This window comes from Phyllostomus hastatus, unplaced genomic scaffold, assembly GCF_019186645.2.
Source record: "Phyllostomus hastatus isolate PE091 unplaced genomic scaffold, TTU_PhHast_1.1 phas_contig_210, whole genome shotgun sequence".
Lineage (NCBI taxonomy): Eukaryota > Metazoa > Chordata > Mammalia > Chiroptera > Phyllostomidae > Phyllostomus > Phyllostomus hastatus.
In genome coordinates, this window is record NW_025333737.1 from 38,942,243 (window position 1) to 38,965,149 (window position 22,907).

The 22,907-nt window shown below is 63.7% G+C and overlaps 1 protein-coding gene across 1 annotated transcript in view; it reads left to right on the plus strand.

Moving 5' to 3' along the window:
* Positions 1-22,907, plus strand: part of TBCD (tubulin folding cofactor D) — a 111,514-nt gene that overhangs the window by 75,213 nt on the left and 13,394 nt on the right. The window contains exons 15-27 of the mRNA XM_045836285.1: positions 3,102-3,159; positions 4,432-4,461; positions 5,710-5,795; positions 7,074-7,154; positions 8,824-8,897; positions 9,882-9,999; positions 11,465-11,525; positions 12,640-12,662; positions 17,033-17,064; positions 17,779-17,841; positions 18,733-18,809; positions 20,094-20,175; positions 21,912-22,030. Coding sequence (XP_045692241.1) covers positions 3,102-3,159; positions 4,432-4,461; positions 5,710-5,795; positions 7,074-7,154; positions 8,824-8,897; positions 9,882-9,999; positions 11,465-11,525; positions 12,640-12,662; positions 17,033-17,064; positions 17,779-17,841; positions 18,733-18,809; positions 20,094-20,175; positions 21,912-22,030 — 904 coding nt within the window. The remainder of the gene's footprint in view (positions 1-3,101; positions 3,160-4,431; positions 4,462-5,709; positions 5,796-7,073; positions 7,155-8,823; positions 8,898-9,881; positions 10,000-11,464; positions 11,526-12,639; positions 12,663-17,032; positions 17,065-17,778; positions 17,842-18,732; positions 18,810-20,093; positions 20,176-21,911; positions 22,031-22,907) is intronic.

Below are 22,907 nucleotides of genomic sequence, written 5' to 3' on the forward strand. Positions count from 1 at the left end.
AATCGGTATTCCGTAACTTAGAAATTGTAGTGTAAGACAGACTGTCGGGGAATTTTAAGGTAGTGTGAGATGTGAGCTTTTCTGTATTTGGCATACCCAGGGCCATTCAAAATACAAGTCCACATTTTTCTTGTGTCAGATGTTAAAGCCGAAATGCTTGGTTAATAGCTTTTCCTAGAACACCTAGATCTTGTGAATGGAGAAGAAGAAGCTCTAAGGGCCGGGTCCCCAGCTGGGCGGTGTGAGAGGCAACTGATCGACATCTCTCTGGTGCATTGATGTTTTTCTCTGTCTTTTTCCCTCCCTTCTCCTCTCTAAAAATAAATGAATAACATATTTTTAAAAGGTCTTATTAACATGTAGATATATAGTACTTAAAGTTCCATTGATTGAGACTATATTTAGATGAAGATACCAAATGTTTTGTTAAGAATAGTAGTGGTATAAGTTTTAGCCCTGGCTGGTATACCTCAGTGGGTTAAGCACCAGCCTTCCAACCGAGGGTCGCTGGTTCGATTCCCAATCAGGGCACATGCCTGGGTTTCGGGCCAGGTCCCCAGTAGGGGGCGTGTGAGAGGCAACCACACAGTGATGTTTCCCTCGCTCTCTTTCTCCCTCCCTTCTACTCTCTAAAAATAAGTAAATAAAATCTTTATGAAAATAAGTTTCAGTTATTGAAAGATCTCTAATGTCTTGCTCAGCTTGGTGATCTCTAAAATTTCATTAATAGCCATTGTGAAGTTGAGTTTAAGAGTCAGTTCACCTTAAAGTTGACATGTTCCTGCTCTTGGCTTCAACCAGTAAAAGGGGTGATAACAGAAAGGACCCGAGGTGCTAACGCTGGGGCTTTTAAGATCTCCAGGTATTTTCTTTTAAAGAATGTGTGATTTTGAGCTAACTTTTGACTGAAAGAACAGTTGTAAAAGTAGCAGAAAAGGTTCTTGTAAGCCCTTCCCCAGCCTCCCCCACTGTCAACAGCTCCCGTTGTGAAACCGAGGACAGGCTGCGTCCCCGTCGGCCGGCGCTCGGCCGGGTGCCCGCTCGGGCCCACCCCACCCGGCCCGCCCCAGACTTCCCCGGGCTCCCGCCCCGGCGCGGGGCCTGCGGGGTCACTCTGTTGTTTCCTTTGTGAGCAAGGAGTGTTCCAGGCTGACACGCCGACACTGCGTCACGATGCTCTTTCTCCGTCAACTTTGCCCATTTTTGTGCCCATCAGTGGTCTTGTCCGGGCAGATGCCACCGTGGTCACTGCTCCTCTCGGAATTCTCCCGCAAGGAAGCGGTGTCCCCTCCCCACTGTTACTCATCCGGCGCTGTGGTCTGTGTGGACGCGGGGGCGCTCCTTGGGCTCCCGGGGTTCCCAGCCGACAGACACTGCTGTCCATTGAGTTGGCTGCCGGGGCTGTTGGAGGGCAGCGGCTGTGTCTTCTCAGCAGGACCCGCACTTCTGTTTTCTGAAGATTTGCTTCCCAGCACGGCCCTTGCTCTGGGTGCATCGCTCCCCTTGCCCGTCCCTGGAGCGGGCCATTTTCGGGAGTCTGCATTCCCGTTAGTGGAGAATGGTGCTTCAAGTCTGAGATGGGGTCCACCCCTGCATCTGGGTGCCGCCCGCCCTAGAGGGCCATGCGTCTGCGTGGACCCTGAAGTCCAGCCCAGCCCTGCCCTGCCCTGCCCCGCCCGGCCCCCAGTCGTCTGGCCTCCTGCCCACTGTAGCCCTTCACCCCCACCCTCCTGCTCTGGGGTGCCCCCCCCCCCCCGCTCCTGTGCCCCTCAGTCTCTCGGGCCCACTCAGGGGCCTCCTGGTCCTCATGTTCTGATGTTCTGTTTAACTTGCATACAGAAAAACCCATTCTTGTCATGGATAGGTCTTTGAATTTTGCCAGATTCCTAAAGTGGGGTTCCAAACCACAGGCACAGACAGGGCGGTCCCACCACTCTGGTCTCTTCCCTCTGCCCTCCCCAGTCAGGTGACCCTGGCCCCGGCCCCGACCATTCGGCCTTCGCTTCTGTAGTCCTGCCACTTCAGGACCGTCTTATAGATGGAAACACACAGCATACAGGCTTTTGGTTCTGGCTTCTTCCACTTTAGTGGAAAACAAAACAAAACAAAACAAACCCCAAAAACAACAACAACAAAAAACCCAGGAGAGGTCAGCGGTCTGACCCGGGTGTCAGTGGCCGGAACCGCAGTGTCGCAGGCTGGTTCCCTCCGGAGGTTCTGGGGGGAATCTGCTTCCTACCTGTTCAGCTCCCGGAGGCCCTGCGACCAGGTGCCTCTGTTCCTCCCTGTCCTGCCTCCTGCAGTTTCTGGGGACCTCTGAGGACACAGGCCTGCAGGAGGGGCCCCATCAGAAGGTCAGCTGGTCGGCAAACCTAAGTGCATCCACAGCCTCAGCCCCCTCCCAGGTATCAGGACAGGTCGCAGGTCCCAGGGGCTTTTGCCTGGACACCTCGGGGGTGGGCACACAGGCGGCAGGGGCAGCGCCCGTTAGGGAAGTGGCTGCCGGGGCTGGAAACACGTGCGTGTGAACACATGCGTGTGCCGGAGGAGCGTCCCAGGACGTCAGCTGAGACCCGCCGTGCAGAGACAGGAGTGGGGGAGCGTGAGGCTCCCGCTGGCCTGCAGGCAGCATCCCCTTGGGGGGACCCCATGTGTCTGAACAGCTTTTTAAAAACGTTCTCCCTGCGGGCTGACAGAAGGTAGAAATTTTCAAAGTGTCGTACTTAGAAACGACACTTTGCATGCCTATCCTGAATCCTTCGATTTTTCTTGTTGCCGAAGTCTGGTGAGCCCTGGTTCATCGGTGACAGTCACACCACGACCTAAGGGGGGCAGAGCTGGGTGAGCCCTGTCCTGTCCTCTGAGCCTGTGCGTGCCCCGCGTGTACCCGGAGCCTCAGGGCTCGTCCTCCGGGAGCCCCGCGGCCCCAGCCTGCACAGCCGCCCCCTCCCTGGGGCGAGGCGCGCGGTCGGGGGCGCACACATTGTTCGGCAGCGGTGGTGACCGAGCAAGTGAGAGGCTGAGGTTTCTCGTCAGCGTTGTCGTGGGGCCTGTGTTCTCTGCACGTTTGTTTTAATCGCTCGGTTTCCCCAACCCCACAGCGCACTGGTCATCGCCACGGTGTTCGACCGGAACGTGAACTGCCGGCGGGCTGCCTCGGTGAGTCCCCTCTGCCTCCTTCTCCACGGTGCCCGTTCTGCGGTCGGGGCGAGGGGCCCTGCATGGCGTCAGACCAGGGGGCTGGCTGGAGGGGCCGGCCGGCTGAGAGGCCCTCTGAGGGGCTGTGACCTGGGGTGAGGGGTTACCCCGAGACCCAGGTGGTATCAGAAGTTGGACTGTGGGGGTCCGTTCAGTGCGACACGGGTCGTCCTGCAGGTGGTTGGGCTGGGGGCGGAGAGGGTCGCAGGCAGTCGGATGGAAGTCCTCACCTGGGGGCCCCTGTGCACCAGAGGCCGCCAGTTCCCCACTCAGAAGCGGTCGCGCCCCACGGGACTGCCGGGTGAGCGTGGAGGGTCTCGCTCAGGGCTCTGCGCCCTCAGGTGTGGAAGCCGAGTGCAGGTTTTTAGGTGTCAGGGGCGGAGACGTGCGTTTTGGGGGTTTTGGTGGTCGGGAGAGGGAACAAAGTGGCCGGGCCTCAGGCTTAGGCAGAGGTGTGGGGGCAGTTTGTGGGGCAGACGAGAACGAGGTCTCCACCAGCTCATGGTCACACGTTGCGCTGTCTGTTTGTGATCTGTGCACCTTCGGGAGGGTTCAAAGAAATGGACAGACAGGACCCTCGTGGAGGTGGTCCCGAGGCGGTGGTGGGCGAGGCGGGAGCGGGGCGGGAGCAGGGCGGGGGGGGGGGCGCGGGAGCGGGGCGGGCGTGGGGGTGGGAGTGGGGCGGGAGCGGGGCGGGAGTGGGAGCAGGAGTGGAGGGCAGAGCACAGGGTGTCCCACCTCCTTCCACACGGGCGGCCGCAGTGCCGGGGACGTCCTCAGGCCCTGCTGACAGGGCACACGTTTGGGTTGTGAGTGTCACGGCCAGGCTGACTGACCCCAAGGTCACCTGCCAGGCCGGGGACCCCTCCCAGGGCCTCGGGGTCTCTTCCCCTCAGCCTCCTGACCCTTTATCCCAACACTCGATCTGGCCGTTTGGCTTTTGTCTGACTGGTTGGTTTCGGTCTGTTCCGTTTGTACGTCCAGGCCTAAATCCCGCTGTGACCTGAGCCACTCGGGGACACTGTGCAGGGTGGGCTGGCTTTACGGACTTGACGCGTCAGGCTGTGGTTTCAGGGGCGTGAAGACAGAGCGACCACCACGCTGGAGGCTCTGACGGGCCACAGTGAGGACCTTTACGGAAACCGAGCAGAGCCGTGGGTCATTTGCTGTGAATCTCTCCTGGTGTCTAGCCAGGTGCAGGCTCACCGACTGCTGTTTGCTCTTCTGCCCTAGGCTGCTTTCCAGGAGAGTGTGGGAAGACAGGTACGGCTGTGTCTTGAACCTCCGTTCCCGCGGCGTCCCGTGGGGCCAGAGGCAGACGCCCCGAACACCGAGTGTCCCCCCGCAGCGCTAGGCACGGCGCCCCACTGACCTGGATGAAACCGACGCCTGGCCTGGCTCTGGTCCCAGGCTGACGCGCGGCGTGACTCGGGGCGGGGGGGGGGGGCTGGCACGAGCTTTAAGCAGTTGCTCGGGGAACCCGAGTGTGGGAGCGGCCTACACACACGTCCGGACTCAGTGCCTTATGCCGTGGGGGGACGCGCGGGGGTCCAGGAGGGTCCGAGCGCTGGCCGGAGGGGGAGGGCCCCGGGCACTCTCTCGGGGGGAGTGGGGGCGGCCGGGACACAGCCTCCCCTTGGACGCACGGCGGCCTCCGCCCGAGGCTGGTGGGCTTTGCTGGCGAGCCAGCCCCTGTCTGTGAGGGTCTGCACGGGGACGGGTTCCCGAACTCCTTGTCGTGACCTGGGGTCCAGTCTTAGCCTCAGTCCCTCATCGTCACGGTGACCGGGAGCTGGCTGTCCGAGCACTTGTCCCCCTCAGTGACGGCCTCTGCCACTGCTTGTCACGTCCCTGGGACAAGCTGGCCGGGCCCGCCGCCTCCCTCCTGTGGTCTGTGGCTGTGGCTCTCACTGGGGTTTGACAGTTGGTCATTTAAGTCTTTTTAGAAAACTCGTTTGGTTTCAGGAGTGAGAGCCACATTGGTAATGACTCGCAGACTTTGGGGCTGGGTGAGGGTCATGGGGGGCCCCTCCATCTCCCCATGGATGAGTCTGCTCCTGGGTGTTACTCACTGTCCGGCCCGGGTCGCTGGTTCTTACAGGGCTGTGGGCCCCCGTCCAGGCCCCCCAGGACCCCCAAGGGCGCGTGGGCTGGGCCCCTGCACCAAGACGGGCGCAGGCCGACTGCCCCGGCCCCTGGCTTTAACCCTGCTGGCGTCTGATGGCTCTCTGCGGGGTGTGCTGGAGGAAGGGCTCCTCCAGATCGTACATTAGGAGGGATGTCTGATTTGTTTGGAAAACGCTAAATATTCTTAAGTGGTTCAGATGTTCATAGTGCCGTTTGCAGCCAGGGTGGGCGCTCGTGGGGAGGACTGGGCGCGGGCGGCCCGGGGCAGGCCTGTCTGGCCTCCCGGGGTGCGGGCGTGACCCCGCCCGGCCGTGGCAGCGGGCTCGCGGGGCGCCTCCGCTCCTCACTGTGTTCTCATGCGCTCCTGCTCTTCCTTGTCCTTAGGGCACCTTCCCTCACGGAATCGACATTCTGACCACAGCTGACTATTTTGCTGTTGGCAACAGATCTAACTGTTTCCTGGTTATAAGGTAAGTTTTTAACGTTCATCACAAAGGAGAACATCCTCTTTGATTTAGATGTTTAAAATCTTCAGTTCCTGCCATCTTCTCTCTTCGCCCTGGAAGGCTGAGCAGGTGTGATTTACGGGTGAGAAGCTGAAGCCACGTGGAGTCGGGAACTGTTCCCAGAACCCGCGTAGAACCTCGGGGCAGGGGTGGGGGGGCAGCGGACCTGCCGGCCTGCAGAGGCCAGGGATCCGATGGCGGAGAGCAGCTCGCCTTGCGAAGGGCTGTTTGCAGTCTTGGGAGCGCGCTGGGCGAGCGCGCTTGCGTCTGAGCCGACCTGTCGTGTCGGCGCTGTTTCTGGGGAGGGCTCGGTGTCCCGTGCCACTGGCCGCACGCCGTCAGTGCTGCTGCTGGTGACACGCGAGGGCCGAGTCTCTCCCAGAGAAACCTCGGGTCAGGAGCGACCGTGTCTCTCCTGCCGTGCCCATGAGCAGTGTTGTCCTGGTTGGAGCCGTGTCCTCCGGGTGGTTCACGCGGTCAGCGAGGGAGCAGTGTGTGAGGGGCCGGGTCCCGGGATGAGCGTTAACATCCTGAGTGCGGCTGGCAGAAGTGCCGCCAGAGCCTCTCCACGGGGGCCGAGGGGTGGGACCGGCGTCCGTGCCGCGGTGCGCCTGCCGCTGCACGAAGAGGGGAGCGTCGGTTTTTGAGGGTGCTCTCTTGGGGAGGGGCGATGCACGTGCGCGGTGAATTCCCCAGAAGCTGCCGGAGGGTGAGCTTGGAGGCCGAGTCTGTCTCGTCTCTCCTTTCAGCCCCTGGGCTGCAGGCCGGGCGTCCCCCTTGTCCCTGGCTTCTTGTCCCTTCCAGAGATTTGGTCACTTCACACGTGTGGCCACACTGGCTTCCCTCCTCGTTGGACGGGGGCCTCACGTGAGCACAGGGTGCCCGTCAGCCAGGCACTGTCAGGCGGGGGCGTGCTGCTGTCCCTGTGCTGCGCAGGACACCTGTGTGCCGTGCCCAGCATGCTCCGCCCCGCGTCCCGAGTGGCCCATGTCCTTGGTCTGCCCCTCCTGGCTGCCGGCTCCTCCAGCCTCTGCTCTTGTCAACTGTGCGAAGGACACGTTTCTGTGCCTAGACGGTCTCATCGTCTCCTTGAGTAATTGCTCACGAGGGGACGTCGGTGTATTTAGCGGGACGGGGAGCTGTTGGAGTGGAGGCACCATTTGCACGAGCAGGGCAGGAGCGCCCGGCTCCTCCACGGGCTCACCGCCCCCCCACCCCCGCCCCCGGGGTCTTGTCTTCCAGCACGCATATCGCCGGCTTTCCCGAGTACACGCGGCCGATGATCGACCACCTGCTGACCGTGAAGATCAGCCACTGGGACGGGTGAGCCTCACATTTCTGCGTTTATGTCACGGGGCGCCTTACAGAGTTCCTTTTTTAACCGTGTTTTATTTATTTCCATGATCTCTATTAAAGTAGAGCTGACATACGATACCACATCACATCCGGGTGTTTCGTAGTGATTCGATCCTTGCAGGATTCTTTACAAACACTTTCGGAGGGCACCTTTGTCAGCATCAGTGAATGCTTCTAAGGGGTGTCGGGTCCACTGTCTGGGGTTTCTTTTTAAAGGTTTTCTGCTCACATTTACCCCAGGTAATTCATATATCAAAGCAAACATAATTTAAAACATTTTTTACTGCGGTAAAACGCACGTAGTACGCCACTTTTAGTGTACAGTTCAGTAAAGTGCATTCATCTTTTTGTGTGAACACTCTCCAGAACTTTCCATCTTACAGACTGAAACTCTGTCCCCATTAAACAAGCCCTGTTGCCCCCGGCCCCCCGCCCCACTGCCCGTGTCCATGAGTCCGCCTGCTCCGGGGCCCTCGTCCGGAACCGCACGCGTGTCTGTCCTCCCATGTGTGGCTGGTTTCAGTGCGTCTGATGTCCTCCGGGTCCCTCCGTGCTGCGGCAGGAGTCGGCAGCCCCTTCCTTCGTGAGGCTGAGGAGTGTCTCCCTGCTGCTCTAACCACACTTTTTAGTCCATTCATTTGCTCACGGACCCTGGAGTGGCTGCGGCTCCTGTGGCTGCTGCGGCTCCTGCCTGAGGACTCGGGTTGGGCACCTCCCTGCCCTGCGCCCAGTGCCGTGGGGTGTGCGCCTGGGGCAGAGCCACCGCGTCACTGCGGTTCTGACTGTTTTAGGGGCCTCCAGAACCATGCAGTTTTTTCTAGCGGCCGCACCATTTTACATTCCCACCAGCAACGCACAGGGGTTTTGGTTCGGTCCCCAGGAGTGGGCAGGGGTGTTTGACTGTGGTTTGGTTGGCATGTCCCTGGGGGCCGCTGACGCTGAGCGGCTTCCGTGTGCCTGTCGGCCGTCTGTGCTTCGTCCTCGGGGGGTCGTCTCCTCGGGTGTTTGCCCACCTTCAGATGCAGGCGCTTGTCTGGGGGGGCTGTGGGGGTTCTCGCCACGTCCCGGACGGCTGGTAGGGAAAGGACCGGTGCGGCCGGCAGATGCTGCCCTGTTCCACGCACCACCCTTTCACTGTCGGCCGTGTCCTTTGATACAATCGGAAGTTTTAAATTTTAATATAGCCCAGATAGCTATTATCAGCCTACCTGATTTTGCTCTTGCTGTGTGTGTGCTCTTGGTGTTGAAGCCAAGAAATCACGGCCAAGTCTGAGGTCGTGAAGCACTGCCCCCACCTTCTGTGGAGAGTTCACGGCTCCAGGCCCTCTCGTGGCTCCTCCCAGCACTCCCCCTCCGAGGCCCTCAGGGGCGCGAGGTGGAGCTGCTCCTCCAGCCAGCGCTGCGGAGGCAGCAGCTGTGTCCCGAGACGGGCCTGCGAGTGGGTGCTGTCCTCCGCAAAGTCCTCCTTCCTCACCCGTTACAGTCGGAGATTCTTACGTGTTTGTGTGGTCGCTGTCAGTAGCGGTTTGGACGCAGTGGCCAGCTGACTCACGTGGACTATCTCGCTCTTCGTGAGCGGAACGCAGCCGGAGCCACCACAGTGGAGGGGCTCAGCTGTCTGTCCCCTCCCCACCAGGGTCATCAGAGAGCTGTCGGCGAAGGCGCTCTGCAACCTGGTCCAGCGGGCCCCCGAGTACGGCGCCACTCAAGGTGAGCGTGCTCCAGCCGTCCCGTGGGCCTCTCACAGGCACACATGCTTGCGCCACAGACGTGCACACGTGTGCACCCCAGACAGGCACAGGCTGCCCTGCAGGGCTCAAGGCCCGGGGGGGCTGAAAATAGTGTTTTTCTCCTGCCGAGAGTCGGGGGACAGAGTGCAGACCAGTTGCCATGGTCTCTCCGAGGACAGACGCTGTGAGGGCTGTGGTGTGCGCCCACCGGGAGCTCCGTGCTGCGCCCTGTGTGGGTGCCGGTCTCGGCAGGGGGTGGATGGGGTTGTGTATGCCATGCATACTTCAAAAAAAAAAAGAGAAAGAATTCCTCAGGTGATAACCTAAAAACTGAGCTGCTTCCTGGGGGCCTTGGGGGCAGCCCGCAGCGTCTGGGGGCGCCCCCGTGCCCGCCCGGGTGGCGCATCCGCGTCCACGGGGACCCCACTGCCCGTCGCTACGGGAAGAGCGCTCTCGTCCCGTCTTCCACTGGGAACAAATGGGCCTCTGCTCTCAGCACGGGAACCACACACGTGCTCGGAATTGCACTTGTTCCCACGGTGTTCATCAGAGCAGCTGGTGCTCCGACCGCGGCTCCCGCCTTGCAGTTTCCGGTTTTACTCACCTGTGCGAGCAACGCGCTGGGGCCCGTGGTGGCTCTGAGGGCCCGGTTTCAGCTTCGTGGTGTCAGGGGCCTGGCGCTGGCTGACCTGGAGCCCGTAAGCGTTGCTGCCGGAAAGGAGGGCTCGGCGTGGCCCTGTCTCCCGAGCCCAGGAGCGCTCAGGGCCCCAGGACGAGGGGTTTCCCCGGGTCTCAGACACCGGTGCTACCTGCCGCCACGCGGGAGTGCCGGACGGGAGCTCTCTCGGCTTGGACGCTGTCCGCTTTCACGGCCTCCGCGGGGCTGCACTCGTGCGTTCGGGGAAGCTGCGGCTCCGGGGCTGTGGAGTGCACTCCTGGGACATCTCCTCTCCTGTCCTTGCAGTTTTCCCACGCCTGCTGTCCATGACACGGAGCCCGGACCTGCACACCCGGCACGGGGCTGTGCTCGCCTGTGCCGAGGTCGCCCACAGCCTGTGCGCGCTGGCCGTGCGGCAGAACAGGTAGGGGAAGCCCTGTCCTCCTGCTGAACCAGAGAGCTTGACCCCAGAGTCCCACAGTTCACTCCGTGGCCTGTCACTGGCCCTCTCTCCTCTGGTGAGCTGCGGCCTTCGCTGGACCACACGCCTCTCCCTCGGGGCGGCAGTGAGCATGTGGCCAGCTGGGGCCGCTGTCGGCCATGAGCGCCCGTACGGGTGGACGGCTGTGTAGCAGGTGCCACGAGGAAGGGAGTCCTGCACCCATCACGGTGACACCTGCACTGTGCCGGGGGCTCCCGAGGGTGCAGGAGCACCCGACCGTGAGAACGCTGGAGTGCCACAGCGCCGGCCACTGTCGAGCCCTCAGTGCATCGCTGTGTTTTTGTGGGTGGGGGGTCGGCCTCGGCCTCGATGGACACGCAGTGTCCTTGGCACGGGACGCGGCCCGTGGCTGTGTCCAGGTCAGCACACGTGTCCTGAAGTGTGAGTGAGGTCACAGGAGCAAGAAGGGGTTCCTGGAGACGAGGTGGTGCTGAGTAGCCCATGTGCTTGGTGACCTTTGCCCTTCGTCCTTTGTCCTTGTACTGATTGAAAACTCCGGAGCGTAGACTTCCAAGTTTCCTCTAAGAACCTCCTCCATGGGGAGCAGGCACGGACAGTGAGGCAGCCACGGGGCCCTGTGGGCAGGCCCACACTCGAGGGTGTCGGGGACGGCACCACTTCATCTTCTGGCCTTTCTGTCCCGCCTCCTGTCCTCTGCAGTAAAAGCCCCTCCACCAGGGACAGCGGGACAGTGTAACTTGCTGCTTAAACAGCAATTTAAGAAAAACTGTGTAATTTGCATCGCTGTCAGTAGGTGGTTCCTGGGAGTGTGGGGGCAGCATGACAGGGGAGGGACTGAGTTTACCGGGAGGGCTGGTGGTCTTCCCCCGCACAGCAGGACGCCTGCTCCCCCGCACGGGCTGTGCAGGTGGAGGTGCCGTCTACCAGGAGGGTCCGGGAGGTGCGCCCAGGTTTCTGCTGGGATCAGTCACGTGGGTGTGCTCCACCTGCAGCCCCAAATCCCATCTCCCGGAAGACAGCCAGGGTCCAGCAGGAGCCAGCTGGCTGTGTGGTTCCGGCGCAGTCACCCTTGTCCGTAGCGGGGTGGATGGTGGGAACCCTCCTGGAACCGGAGCTCCTGCCTGTCACGGGGCCCTGGCCTCAGCCACTGCAGACCCAGTCTCTCTGCCAAGGGTCACACCAGCTGTGGGGAGCCTGCTGCTCCTCGTCCACGAAAGGGACTGTCCCACTCATCAGCGAACTGCCCGTGGGTCCCAGCCTTACCGATTCGGTCCCGGTGGCCTCTCCCTGGAGTGGGTGCTGCTGCAGGGGAGGACCTCCTGCAGGAGCCTGCGGGAGCCGGTGAAGCACCTGGACAAGGGGAGGGCTCGCCGCGCCCGCGCCCCGTGGTGCCCAGGTCTCACACGCTGTGTCTGGACTCCTGCAGGCCCGTCGCAGACTACCTGGACGAGGCCGTGGTGCAGGGCCTGAAGCAGATCCACCAGCAGGTCTGTGCGTGGGGGGGGCGTGTCCTGCCACACCCCGGGCTCTCCCTGCCCTCCGCGGCCCTGGGGTAGGGGGCGGCCTGGGCTCCATCGGATGGGGCGGTCCCTGTTCTCCCTAGACCAGCCCCGTGGGGTTTGTGTGGGAGGGAGAGCATCTCTTCTCAGGTGGCGAGTGTCTGTCTCCTGGGCAGAACGTCCAGCCCTGGTGGGGCTGGGGCAGCCAGGCCAGTGCAGGTGGACCAGCCCCTCACGGAGCTCCCCGGGTGCCTGGCGTCTCCTCCCTCAGGATCCTCCGTGGCCTGGGCTGGTTTCCACCCCGGGGGTGGTTCTGCTGGGACTCGGGGCGGCACAGAGGCCTGGGGTCCCCGGCTGTGCCCTTGTGGCGGGCGCCCAGAGTCTGTGTGCTCACTGCTCTGGGGAGGGGGCTGGTTTTCTGTTTTCCAGCTGCTCAGAGGGCCCGGGCCCTGGGGTGGTGAGCCCCGGTGTTGCGGGGCAACAGCAGACTCGCGACGAGGCCTCGACGGCCTCCCTGTCTGTTGTCCCCGACTGACTTCTTACTCCTCATGCGATGGTGCACGCTGACCGCAGACGCTCACGTGGGCGTGTGCCCTGACCCTGACCCTGCTCTGCGACTTAGGCCAGGCTCTCTCCACCCCACAGTGGGGTCCGGCCTGTGCCCCCAGGTGTCGGAACGCTGTGGCGGCGTGCAGACGGACCCGGGGTGCAGTGCGGCCGCGCACCGTGGCTTCCCTCTCCCGTGGAGTGTGGGGGGCCACAGCCCCCTTCCCGGGGTTCCCTCCCAGGCAAGGGGAAGAGCAGTGTGGGCCCCCGGGCATGCGAGGCTTCTGAGTTCCGCAGTGGAACAAGCGTCACCAGAGCCCTGGGTAGACCCGCCCCCAGGGCCTCGGTTTCCCCTCCCGGTGAGGCTGTCCTGAGGGTTCAGCGAGGTGCTCGCAGAGAGTGGAGTGGGCTCTGTCCTTGAGGCCGCCCCGCTCGGGGCAACGGTCAGCGCGGGGCGTGGTCAGTGGGCCCTGTTTCCTCACCGGCGTCACTCACTCCCTTCCAACTGTCCAGGTAACTCACACCGTCAGTAACCTCCCGCTTCTTCTGTTTCCAGCTCTGGGACCGCCAGCTGTACAGGTAAGCTGCCCAGACCCAGACGCTCCCGCGGGCGTTTCACCGAGTGACGCCTGTGGCTGGTCGGCTCGCCTGCCGGCGCCGAGGGCAGCTCCGCCCTGTGGTCCTGCGGCGTCTGTCTCTGTCCTTTTACTGGGCTGTGGGTCACCGTCCCTTCCCGTGAGGAGGGGAGGGGTCTGCCCCCGCCGGTCTGCTGCACGTGGGGGGTTCGCCTGGAGCACAGCAGCGCCGCCCGGTTGGGGTGCAGAGACGGTTGGGGCGCGGAGACGGTGGGGTCCGGCAGGCCCGCCCGCGGAGGCTCGCCGCCCTGACTCTCTCCTGCGGCCCTGCCGCCCGAGGTCGGCTCTCCGGCCCTACAGCACTGTCCTTTCCGAGTTGCAGGCGGACGGGGTTGGCCTGCAGTCTTCGTGCCGGTCTGTCTCCGAGCATCATGTCTGAGACCTGCGGGGGTGTGTGTGTGTGTGGGGGGGGGCGGGTGTTGTGTGTGTGTGCCAGTGTGCCCACCGGGTCTCTGGGGGTGGACGCCTGGGTTGTCCCCACTGTGGCTGCTGCCTGGGGGACAGCTGCTGTGAGCTCTGACATGGCGCGGACGGGTGGTTTCGTTTTGGGGCGAGGGCCCAGGAGCGACGTGGCCGGGTCACGTGGCTCCTCTCTGCTTCTCAGACTCTGAGAAGCGGCGACGTGTCCCGCCCCTCGCTCTCGTCAGGGCCGCCCCCCGGCGGGAGCTGACCTGCTGGTGGGCCTCCCCTGGGGCCGGCGGCCTTCCCCGTGGAGGGGCTGTCCGACCTGCCGCGCGTCAGCAGGCCTCCCAGTCTGCCTGTTCGCCGAGCCGTCAGCGTCTCACGTGTTCTGCGTATGAGCTCTTTGTAGACGTGGCAGGTACCAGAATCTTCTTCCTGTCTGTGGTTCGCCTTTCCATGTTTCCTGGAGGCTCTGTAACAAAGCAGTAGGGTCGTGAACTTCAGCCTTGTCCCGCCTCCAGCTCCCCCGAGAGCGGGGCCTGTGCAGGGACCCGGACCGCCGCTGCGGCCCCTGGAGACGCCTGGGCCTGCGGAGCGCTGTCTCGGGTCTGTCAGGGCCAAACTGACGACGGCTGCTGGGAGCAAACTCCCCACACGCTGAGAAAGTGCTCTGGAGACGGCACTTGGACAGCCTGTTCACGCCTCAGGGTCACGGAGGCGACCCAAGGAGGGGACGGGGACTCCGCGGGTCGCAGGTCGAGGGGGCGGGGGAAGGGCAGCGGGGACTCCGGGACTGGATGGAGAGTGCGGCCGGGAGACCTCCATGTGCACATGATGGGGGTGGCCGAGGACAGCGCCAGTGCGCGGAGCTGGCGGGGCCTGGAGGAGGGGACCGAGGGGGGCTCCGAGGTCTCCCGAGGGGCCTGGAGGAGGGGACCGCGTGGAGGTCCCCCGGGTGGGCTGCCTCAGATGCACCGGGCGGGAGACCGACGTCGGAGAAGCGTCCTCTCAGACGGCAGGGACCGAGGTGGGGCTTGCTGGAGGCAGAGTCTGACCTTTGTCCAGGGAGCTGCCGGCCGAGGACGTGACCGCCCACCAGACCCGCCGTCGGCCGGGGACCACTGTGTCCGGGACACCCTGTGCGGTCATGTCCTGTCTGAGTCCCGGACCCCCCCCCGACCCCGACCTGGTCGGAGCTGCGGCGGTGCAGAGCAGAGGTGTCTGCGGGCACCCGTGGGCGCCTCACCGGTTCTGAGTGCACGTCGGCTCTTCGGTGGTGAGGTTTCTCCCTGGGTGACGAGTCTGGAGAGTGAACAGAAAGGGTAGCACCCTTCAGTGAGGTCGGCGTGGAGAGGCGAGTTGTGGGACCCCCTGTGGGGGAGACCTGGCCGGAGAGCATGGTGGGGTGCCCGCAGGCCCGGGGCGAGCTTCGTCGGCGGTCAGTGTCTTGACCGTTCGCCTGGTTTCCTCCAGTGTGTCTCTCCTTACGGGCGCGTTACTTGACTTTCTTTGTGGGAAGCACGTTGTGGGCCTGGTGTTGCCTCTGCAGAGCTTGAGAGAACACGTCACTGAGGGGCAGGGGCCCCGTCCCGGGCAACCACGCGCCCCCACCCTCCTCGCCCGAGGCGTGGGCGCTGCCCCCCGGAGAGGGGGTGTGAACTCGGGGTCTCTCGGTCGTCCCCTCTGGAGCCGTCCCCACGGAGCCGCGAGCGGCTGCGGCTCCTGTGCTGCGTCTGGCGTCAGCACTCCTCCTCCCTCCCCGCTTCTCGCGGCACCCCCCCTGACGGAGCCGGGCGGTTGCCCTCAGTGACGTCGCGCATTCTGTGTCCTCTGGGTCGCCGCGTCGTGGCTGGCTCTGGCGTCCCCGGGGCCTGGCTGCCGGGGCCACTCGTGCCGTCCCGGGGAGCAGGCGTGCCAGTGCGGCTCCCCGAGGGGGTGAGGCTGAGTTTGACCGCCGGGCTCAGGGGCGGCCTCCACGGGGTCCCGTGTGCCAGTGCGTGAGCTGGGGAGCGGGCTGGCTTCGAGATGGGAGCGACCCCGATTTCCAGCACCTCTCTCCTTGCCTTGACCCGTGGCCATTCTGAGGCCAGAGCCCCTCATTCTTTCTACACTTGTTCCCTGGGCCTTGGGGGCACGGAACCACTTCCCCCTCCTCTAGCGCGTCGAGGCAGGTTTGCGGGTTCCCCCCTTCCCTGGGCCTCGTCACCCACCAGCATGGCTGCGCTCCCCCCTTGCCCGTGCCGCCCCTGCCTGCCCCCCAGGCGCCTGTTTGAACCAGCTCCTCTCACTTTTACACGATTCCTTTAGTCTCGGAGAATTTCCTTGTGGCAAGATTTGTGTCAAGCTCTCCCTTGTGTTATTGTGGGTTTTCTCCCACTTCTGTTGCATCCAGTGCAGTTCTGCTTCCCAGGTATGCGTGTGTGTGTGTGTGTGTGTGTGTGTGTTTGAAGTTGCACTGGTCTCCTTTACACCTCCAGTGTCTCCTCCTGGTGCCTGTGCCTCCCTTCCCTTCTGGGACGTGCGGAGAGTCTGTCTGAAGCTGCGGCACTGACCGCATGTGCTCGCGCTGCTGGCTGGGCGTTTCTGCATCTGCCTGTGTCCATCGTTCTCCTTGCAGTCGCCTGGTGGTGCTCAGCTGGACGCCAGGCTGCGCGAGGCTTTCCTCGCTGGGACTGGGTTTGTTCCGTTTCCCGGGGCCGTGCTGGCGGCGGCGGCGGCTGGGCACCGCGTCGGTCGGTCGGGGTCAGCTGGCCCTTTCAGAGCCTGCAGCAGGCCCAGGACAGGCTCGCCAGCTGCCCGCCGATCCTGGCTGCGGGCGCTGCCGGGCCCGTGTGCGACCAAGGCCCTGCCAGCAGCCCCGTGGTTCCTGGGAGTGTCCCGCCGCCTCCTTCCAGGCGCTTCTTCTCTCTCAGGTTCAGGCAGCTTTTTGTCTTGCCCACGCTGCGGCCTGGGAGGCCCCCTGCAGAGCCCTGGCGCCGCCTCTGTGCTGCTCCTGCTGCCCCCTCGGCCTCCCGGCCTCCCCCTCGCGTCCTGGCCTCGGTCCGGGCCTCCTCGGCTCAGCGGGAGGGCGGCTCCCTGGGGCTTCCTGCACGCCCTGCTCTGCGCCTGGAGCGTCCTCCTCGGCGGGGCGGCTCCCAGTGCCTGACACTTTGTTTCCTCTGGTTCTCTAGTTGTTTCAGGCAGGGGGCAAACCTGGACCCTGTTTCTTTATCTGGGTCCGAAGCCAAAGTCTCAGAAATTCATTTCCCGCTTTATTGTTTATGTTCACGTTCACCGATTTCCTGTTGTCGGCGCTAGATACTAATCAGGTGTAACTGCGAGCTAGCAAAACGGTGCTGTCCACCACGGCGCGTAAGGGGGTGCTCCCTTGGGCCAGATGGTGGGGCCTCCTGGCGCCTTCAGTCCCCTCAGTCTTTACAAAGTGCAAGTCGGACTCGGTCCGGTGCGAGGCACACCAGTGGGGGCCGCAGTGCACGCTGAGGAGCTCAGTGAGAGCCGGACGTCCCGGTGACGCCGGGCAGGGTGCCGGCGTCTGGGGGTGGCTGCAGGACGTCTCCTCACCTCTTCCTCCAGGAAGGCAGCGCTCTGTGAGTGGAACTGCTGTGAAACAACACTGAGTGTCCAGGGGAGCTGAAAGAGAAAGCCGTCCTCTCCGGAGCGGGTGTTGCTGCACTGCAAGGGGGTGGGATTTACACAGCCTGGTCGATGCGCGAGGTCTCCGCTGGGAACGGGAAGCAGGGTGTGCGGGCAGACACTGCGCCAGCGCCCGCCCTCCAAGGGGGGTCCTGCCTGCAGTGACGTGTGCTGACGATCAGCACCCTAGTGTCCAGAGCTGAGGTTGCCTGGCAAGGATCTTTTGTGTTGTTTTAGGTGCTAAGGGGTTTTAACTCTGATGTTTTTACTCCATTTCAGGGGCCTGGGAGGAGAGCTCATGAGACAAGCAGGTGGGTCGGAGCGACTGAGGCTGTGGCTGGTGTGCCCACCACGGGGGACGGGAGTCAACACCGCTCCTCTCAGCACTGCGGGCGGCGAGCTGGGCCTTCGCACCTGCGGGTGGCGGCGCTTCTCCGCCACCCATGCCCTGTGCTGCCCGGAGGCCCTGGTTTTCGGCTCCCGTGGGCTTCGCTGCGTGTGAGCGGCCGCAGGGCCGCAGCCGCTGACTGGGACAGGAGGGCGGGCGGGGGGTGCCTGTGTCTGTCGCAGAAGGGCTGGACGCGGCTGTCTCAGCCTCTCCACCCACATTTCCATCAACTGCAGAGCAAAGAATAATTTCTCAGGTTATTTTTAAATGTTTGCAAGGGACTCACTTGACGCCAGCATGCAAGCATCTAGATTTCCTGATGCCTTTTCAGCTAAACCTGGAAAACCCAGGACCCACCTACTTATCTGGCGGACTGTCATAGGCGCCGGGCTCAGGTCCGGACGGGCCTCTCCCCCCCAGAGAGGAGAGCGGGCGAGGTGGGGGCTCGCAGGTCCTGAGTGACAGATGTGCCCCCCGAGGCCAGGGTGGGGAGTGATCGCAAAGACAACTCCCTGCCCGATGGTGGGGGTGGCCACCCCGTCCCCACCCCGAGGTGCAGGACACGGGGACAGCAAGGTGGGCGCTGCGGCAGCTGCTCTGGGAGAAGTGATGTTGCCTTTGTCTTCTTTCTCCCCAGTGTGTGTCCTGATAGAGAAGCTGTCCCGCTCCCGGATGCCCTTCAGAGGCGATGCCGTGATCGGTAGGTGCCTCTCCCCAGCGACTGACGCGGCATTTTCCTCCAGGGCTCCTGCAGACTGGAAAGTAAAAATGAAACTTTTTTTCCATGGACGGAAGGTAAAGTTTCATGACGTTGGGATGCCGGCCTTCAAGTGGCCACAAGAACCTGTTGTCAGTGACAGGCACCCGCCACCCAACCCTGGTGCTCGCAGGCCCAGGGGAGGCGGCCGGGGTGGGGGGCTGCCCGTGCGCAGAGGACAGGCCCTGTGCCGCCTGGCATGTCCGGGGCGCGCACACGAGCCGCACACGCACCTGCGCTGCGCCATCGCTGCCCCGCAGCCTCAGAAAACAGTGGGTTCAGCCTCACTGCCAAGTGTGGGGCCTCGCTGGGTTGAACGTTTGGGTTTTTACTGGTGGGGACTTGGGGGTTGTCTGAGGGGGATGCACAGGAAAGGTCCACCTGAAGCTTGCAGGTGTCATTAAAGAACAAAAGTTTTCCTTTATTTTAAATTTTTTTTAAAAACTGTATTTTTAGAGAGGAGAAGGGAGAAAGACAGGGAGACAAACATCAATGTGTGGTTGCCTCTCGCGCGCCCCCTACTGGGGACCTGGCGCACAACCCAGGCATGTGCCCCACCTAGACCAGGAACTGAACCTGCGACCCTGTGGTTCGCAGGCTGGTGCTCAATCCACTGAGCCACACCAGCCCGGGCTCCCGTTGTGCCTTGAACCTGAAGTCCTCGGAGTCTGTATGGCCTGGAGGATGGTCAGGTTCTCTCCAGACCCACCTCAGTGTTTACAGTGTTGACCACCTGCTTTGATTTGAGAGGCAGGAGATCCGCCTGTTGTTGACTTTCGTTGTATCTGAGGAGTCTCAGCAGTGACCTGGTGACGGGTTCTGTGTCTCTGACAGATGGCTGGCAGTGGCTGATAAACGACACTCTGAGGCATCTCCACCATATTTCCAGTCATTCCAGACAGCAGATCAAGGTGTGGTAGGCACGGTCTTTCCAGTTGCTGCACTGTATTGAGCGTGACGTTATTTTTTAGTCTTTGTTTTGAAAGACTGCACTGTGGGTCGCACTGATGTGATCGGGACCGTCAGTGTACTCGGGCTTCCGGGTGGCTCTGTGTGTGGGGTCCGTAGCCGGGAGAAGTAGCTCAGCGACGGGAGACTAGAGCGTGTGAGGCTTTTGGGTTGCTGTTTCCGGGGTCACCCTCCCCCGAGCCTTCTCCCTTCACACCCCGAGCTCTGCGTCCTCTTGCTCAGAGGCCCGCGGGGTGGGGAGCGGCGTGTGTGAGGCCACACGCAGGTGAGCAAGCTGCAGCTGGAGTCCCACTGTGCTTGTCACGTGGGTCATTTCTGGGAAGCGTGTGCGGGGCCCCGGGCCACGCTGGGGACAGGTGACAGGGCCTGCCAGGCGAGGCCCTCGGGGACTTGGCTCCGGGGTCGAGGACGGGAGACGCGAGTGGACGTCTCTGCCCCCCCCCCGGGCGTCTCGGCCTCGCTGCCGGGGTTATTAGCAGGGTGCTTCTCCAGCGTCCTTCTCCTTCAGTGATTTGTCCTTGCGTGGAATGTAAGGACAGTTTCCTTGGCCGCGTGTGAGGGCTTCAGGACCGTTGCCACCACCTTTCCCTGTCAGAAGACACCCGTGACCGAGGCATGCCAGCCCTGGTACTGGCGCTGTCGGCTGTTGGCGTGGGTGCACGGGGCCTCTCGGCGTGACGCCCGCGATGAGGCCCCTCCGTGTGCCCCGAGCCTCTCTGGCTGCTCCCGCTCTGGGGAGTGGAGGCGGCCTGCGGCCCCGGCAGGCCTCCCCGCGTCCCCGCCGCCTCCCACCCTCCACCCTGCTTGTGCGGCCCTGCTGGGCTCCGGCGCTGAGGAGCCCCTCCTGGTCCTGGGGCCGCTGGGCCCCCAGCTCCCCGTGCAGCCTGCCCAGGGTCCTTGCCCAAATCCTGTCTGGGGTGTTACATGCACCTTCCCTTTCACGACCTGCGCTGGGGAAGAAAAATGCCACTTTATTATTAACTGTTCACACTGTAAGGCACAAAATTTGCACAGCATGGAAGGAAAAGGAAGTGCTGTGCTTGGCTTATGATTGTTTGGAAAGGAGGGCAGGTACAGCTCCCCGGCAGACGACGACCAGCAGATGTGCCGGAAGGAGCGATGCACGTTAGCTTCCCCCCAACTGAACCGGGGGCCCGACCGCAGAGTGGCCCAGGGGGCCCGGGGGCTGCGGGGCCGCTCATGTCTCACGTCCCACGTCGTTTCAGGAAGCGGCCGTGGCCGCCCTGGCTGCCCTCTGCAGCGAGTACTACGCCGAGGGACCCGGAGAGGCGGCCGGCGCTGGGCACGGTGAGTGGCTGCCGGGCGGACGGCCCTCAGTCCTCTGGGGGTGTGGGGGGACCATGAGGGGCAAGCGGCTCGGCTCGGGGACCCGACCCCCCCGGCGGGCCCGCGCCCCGCTCCCCGGGTGGGCGCAGCAGCACGGAGGAGCGTCTCTCCCGGCCCGGCCTGGAGGTCGGCCTCCCCAGGACACAGCGCCGCTGGGTGACGTGCGGAGTCCCCTCTTCTTCCAAGGGGACTGTTTCCCCCCTTTTATCAGGTCCTCCTCCTGCCTCTGTCCCTCGTCCTCCTCCGCCTCCACTGTGCGCTCTCCCGCACCTCTGTGTGCGCCGCGTGCTGACGTGTCCCTGACACCCGTGTCTGGTCAGCTCAGGGCCGTCTGCTCTGCCGCCCCACGACCACCGGCTCAGCCCGTGGTGACAGCGCAGCGTCTGCTCTTCCTGGCTGAACGTGCTTTTGGAGTTTTCATGTGCCCTGCGGGCTCTTCCCCGCTCACGGGGCCAGCGCGCGTGCTGCTGCGCTGCCCAGCCGGCACCCGGGCGTCCCCGGCACCCCCCTGCACGGTGCCCTTCGCAGGACCTCCCCCGCCAGGGTTACCCGCACCTCCGAAAGCCTTGCAGCCCCTTCCCTGCCGCCTGTGGCCTTCCTTCCCGTGACTCAGAGGCCAGGCACCGGTCCCTCCCCACGCAGGCGACATCTCAGGTGGCTGTGAGTGCGTAAAATCGCGTGTGCAGCAGACTTGCCGTGACTTTCTCCGAAGATGGGACATTTTATAATTTGGTATTCTGGCAGGTTTCCCAAAGGAAGGTTTTCCTGTATCCTTTTGCAGGTATTTTACCTACAGAGACAGTCACGTTGTTTTGCAGTCCATGTTTGAAAACGGGGAAAGGCCACGCGTAGGCCGAAGGGCGCCGTGTCACAGGGCCCCGCGTGGAGACAGGACAGTGGTGTGCACGGGGGGGAGGGGGTCAGTTCAGCGTCAGCGTACGTGCGCCTGGGGCTCCCGCTGCCCTGTGTCCCGCCTGACGTGCAAGGACACGGGGGCACAGCGCGGGGGTCCCGTGTACACGCCCCAGGAGTCGGGCGCGGCTGGAGCGGACGCGCTAACAGCCGCCACCTCTGGTCGCAGCAGACGGGGCAGAGCGCGGGCCCGCCGCCCTCTCCCCCAAGCTGCAGGTTCTCGGAGCAGGTCTGGCTACTCACCACCCGCCTCAGGCTCTGGACTGGGCCCCGATCTCCAGGGCCGTTCCCATTTCTCCCCTGGAGCCTCTGCCCGGTTCTGATGACGGCTCTTCCCACCTCGGGAGGCATGGCCCCGCCACTGCTCGCTCTCAGCCTGACCCTGCGCCCTGCCTGCCCGGGCACCCGCACGCTGCTGCGGTGTCTGGCGTGGCCCTGCGCTTGCTCTCCTTGCTGAGGGAGGCAGTGTCTGCCTGGTGAGCGTTTGTCCTCTTGGCGAGCACACAGGGAGAGCTGGGGCTGCGGGGTTCGAGGAACCCTCCCGGCCTGACTCTCCAAAGGGAGAACTTGTGTCGCCATTGCTTGCGGAGACCCTGAAGCACCTACTCACAGTCCTTTCCTTAAACCCACTTTGGTTCTCACCACTTTGAACACACACGTCTGCTTCTGGAGCCGGCCCTGGTTCCTCCTGTCCTTGGGCGCTGTCTGATCTGTCCCTGGACCGTCCGTGACGAGCGTGGACGGGAGGCAGGGACGTGGTGGCTCATCCTGTGGCTTCTCTGCAGGGGGCCTGGTCGAGCAGTGTCTGGCCGAGCTGCAGAGCCCAGAGGAGATGGCGCGCTGCGGCTTCTCGCTGGCCTTGGGGGCCCTGCCCAGCTTCCTGCTGCGTGGCAGGCTCCGGCAGGTGAGGCTGTGCTGGCAGGGAAGGGGCGTCCGTGCAGGCCGCCGCAGGCAGGCCCTCGAGGGGCGGGTGGGGTGACCTGTTGGTAAACCTCCCTGTGCCCCTGGTTGGGAAGGAGCCCCTGACACCAGCCCCCGGGGCTGTGAGGAGGGGCGGGGATGGCAGTGGCAGCCGACCTCCGGTTTTCAGGGCGGGGGGAGCTGTTCTTTGGCGCAGAAACTGCTCCTGCATCGTGTCCAGGTGCTGGCCCTGCCCACGGCCAGAGTCGGAGGGTGCTGGGTCTGCCGTCCCCTTCGCCCCAGGAACCCCCGCCCCCGCCCCCAGAGGCAGGCCAGCCAGGGGCAGGCCCTGCTTCTCAAGGGCTATGCAGCGGTCTCTGCTCGCCTTGCAAGGACACGACTAGTCAGCTTCCTGCTGTGCGAGGCACCTGGCCTCCGAGGTGGTGGGGGCTTGGGACAGAGGGCGGGGAGCTCTGCTCGGGGCAGACACGCCTGGCCTGAGACCGCGTATGCGTGCGGCAGAGCCCCCTGGAGACGGTCCCTCAGGGTGCGGAGCCGTGCCCAGCAGCCGCCTGTCCTTGCCGTCTGCGGCAGGGAAGGGCCGAAGATGCTCCCCACGCCGCTGCCTCCTGCCTGAGCGCGGAGGGCAGGGACGGCGGGGGCTTCTTTCAGCCTCACCGAGATCCGGGCTAGCACCTCCCGCTGCGCACGGCCCTCACCCTGGGGACGGACGCTGGCACACCCTTCCCCACCGCCCTTTACCTCTTGACCAGCCTCCTCGGGGTCACCCTGGAACGTGTGCCGCGAGCTCTGCGTCGGCCATCGCCGTCCCGGCACCCTGGCTGGGTCCTGGCTTCCTGCAAGAGCGGGTGCCCGCTGCC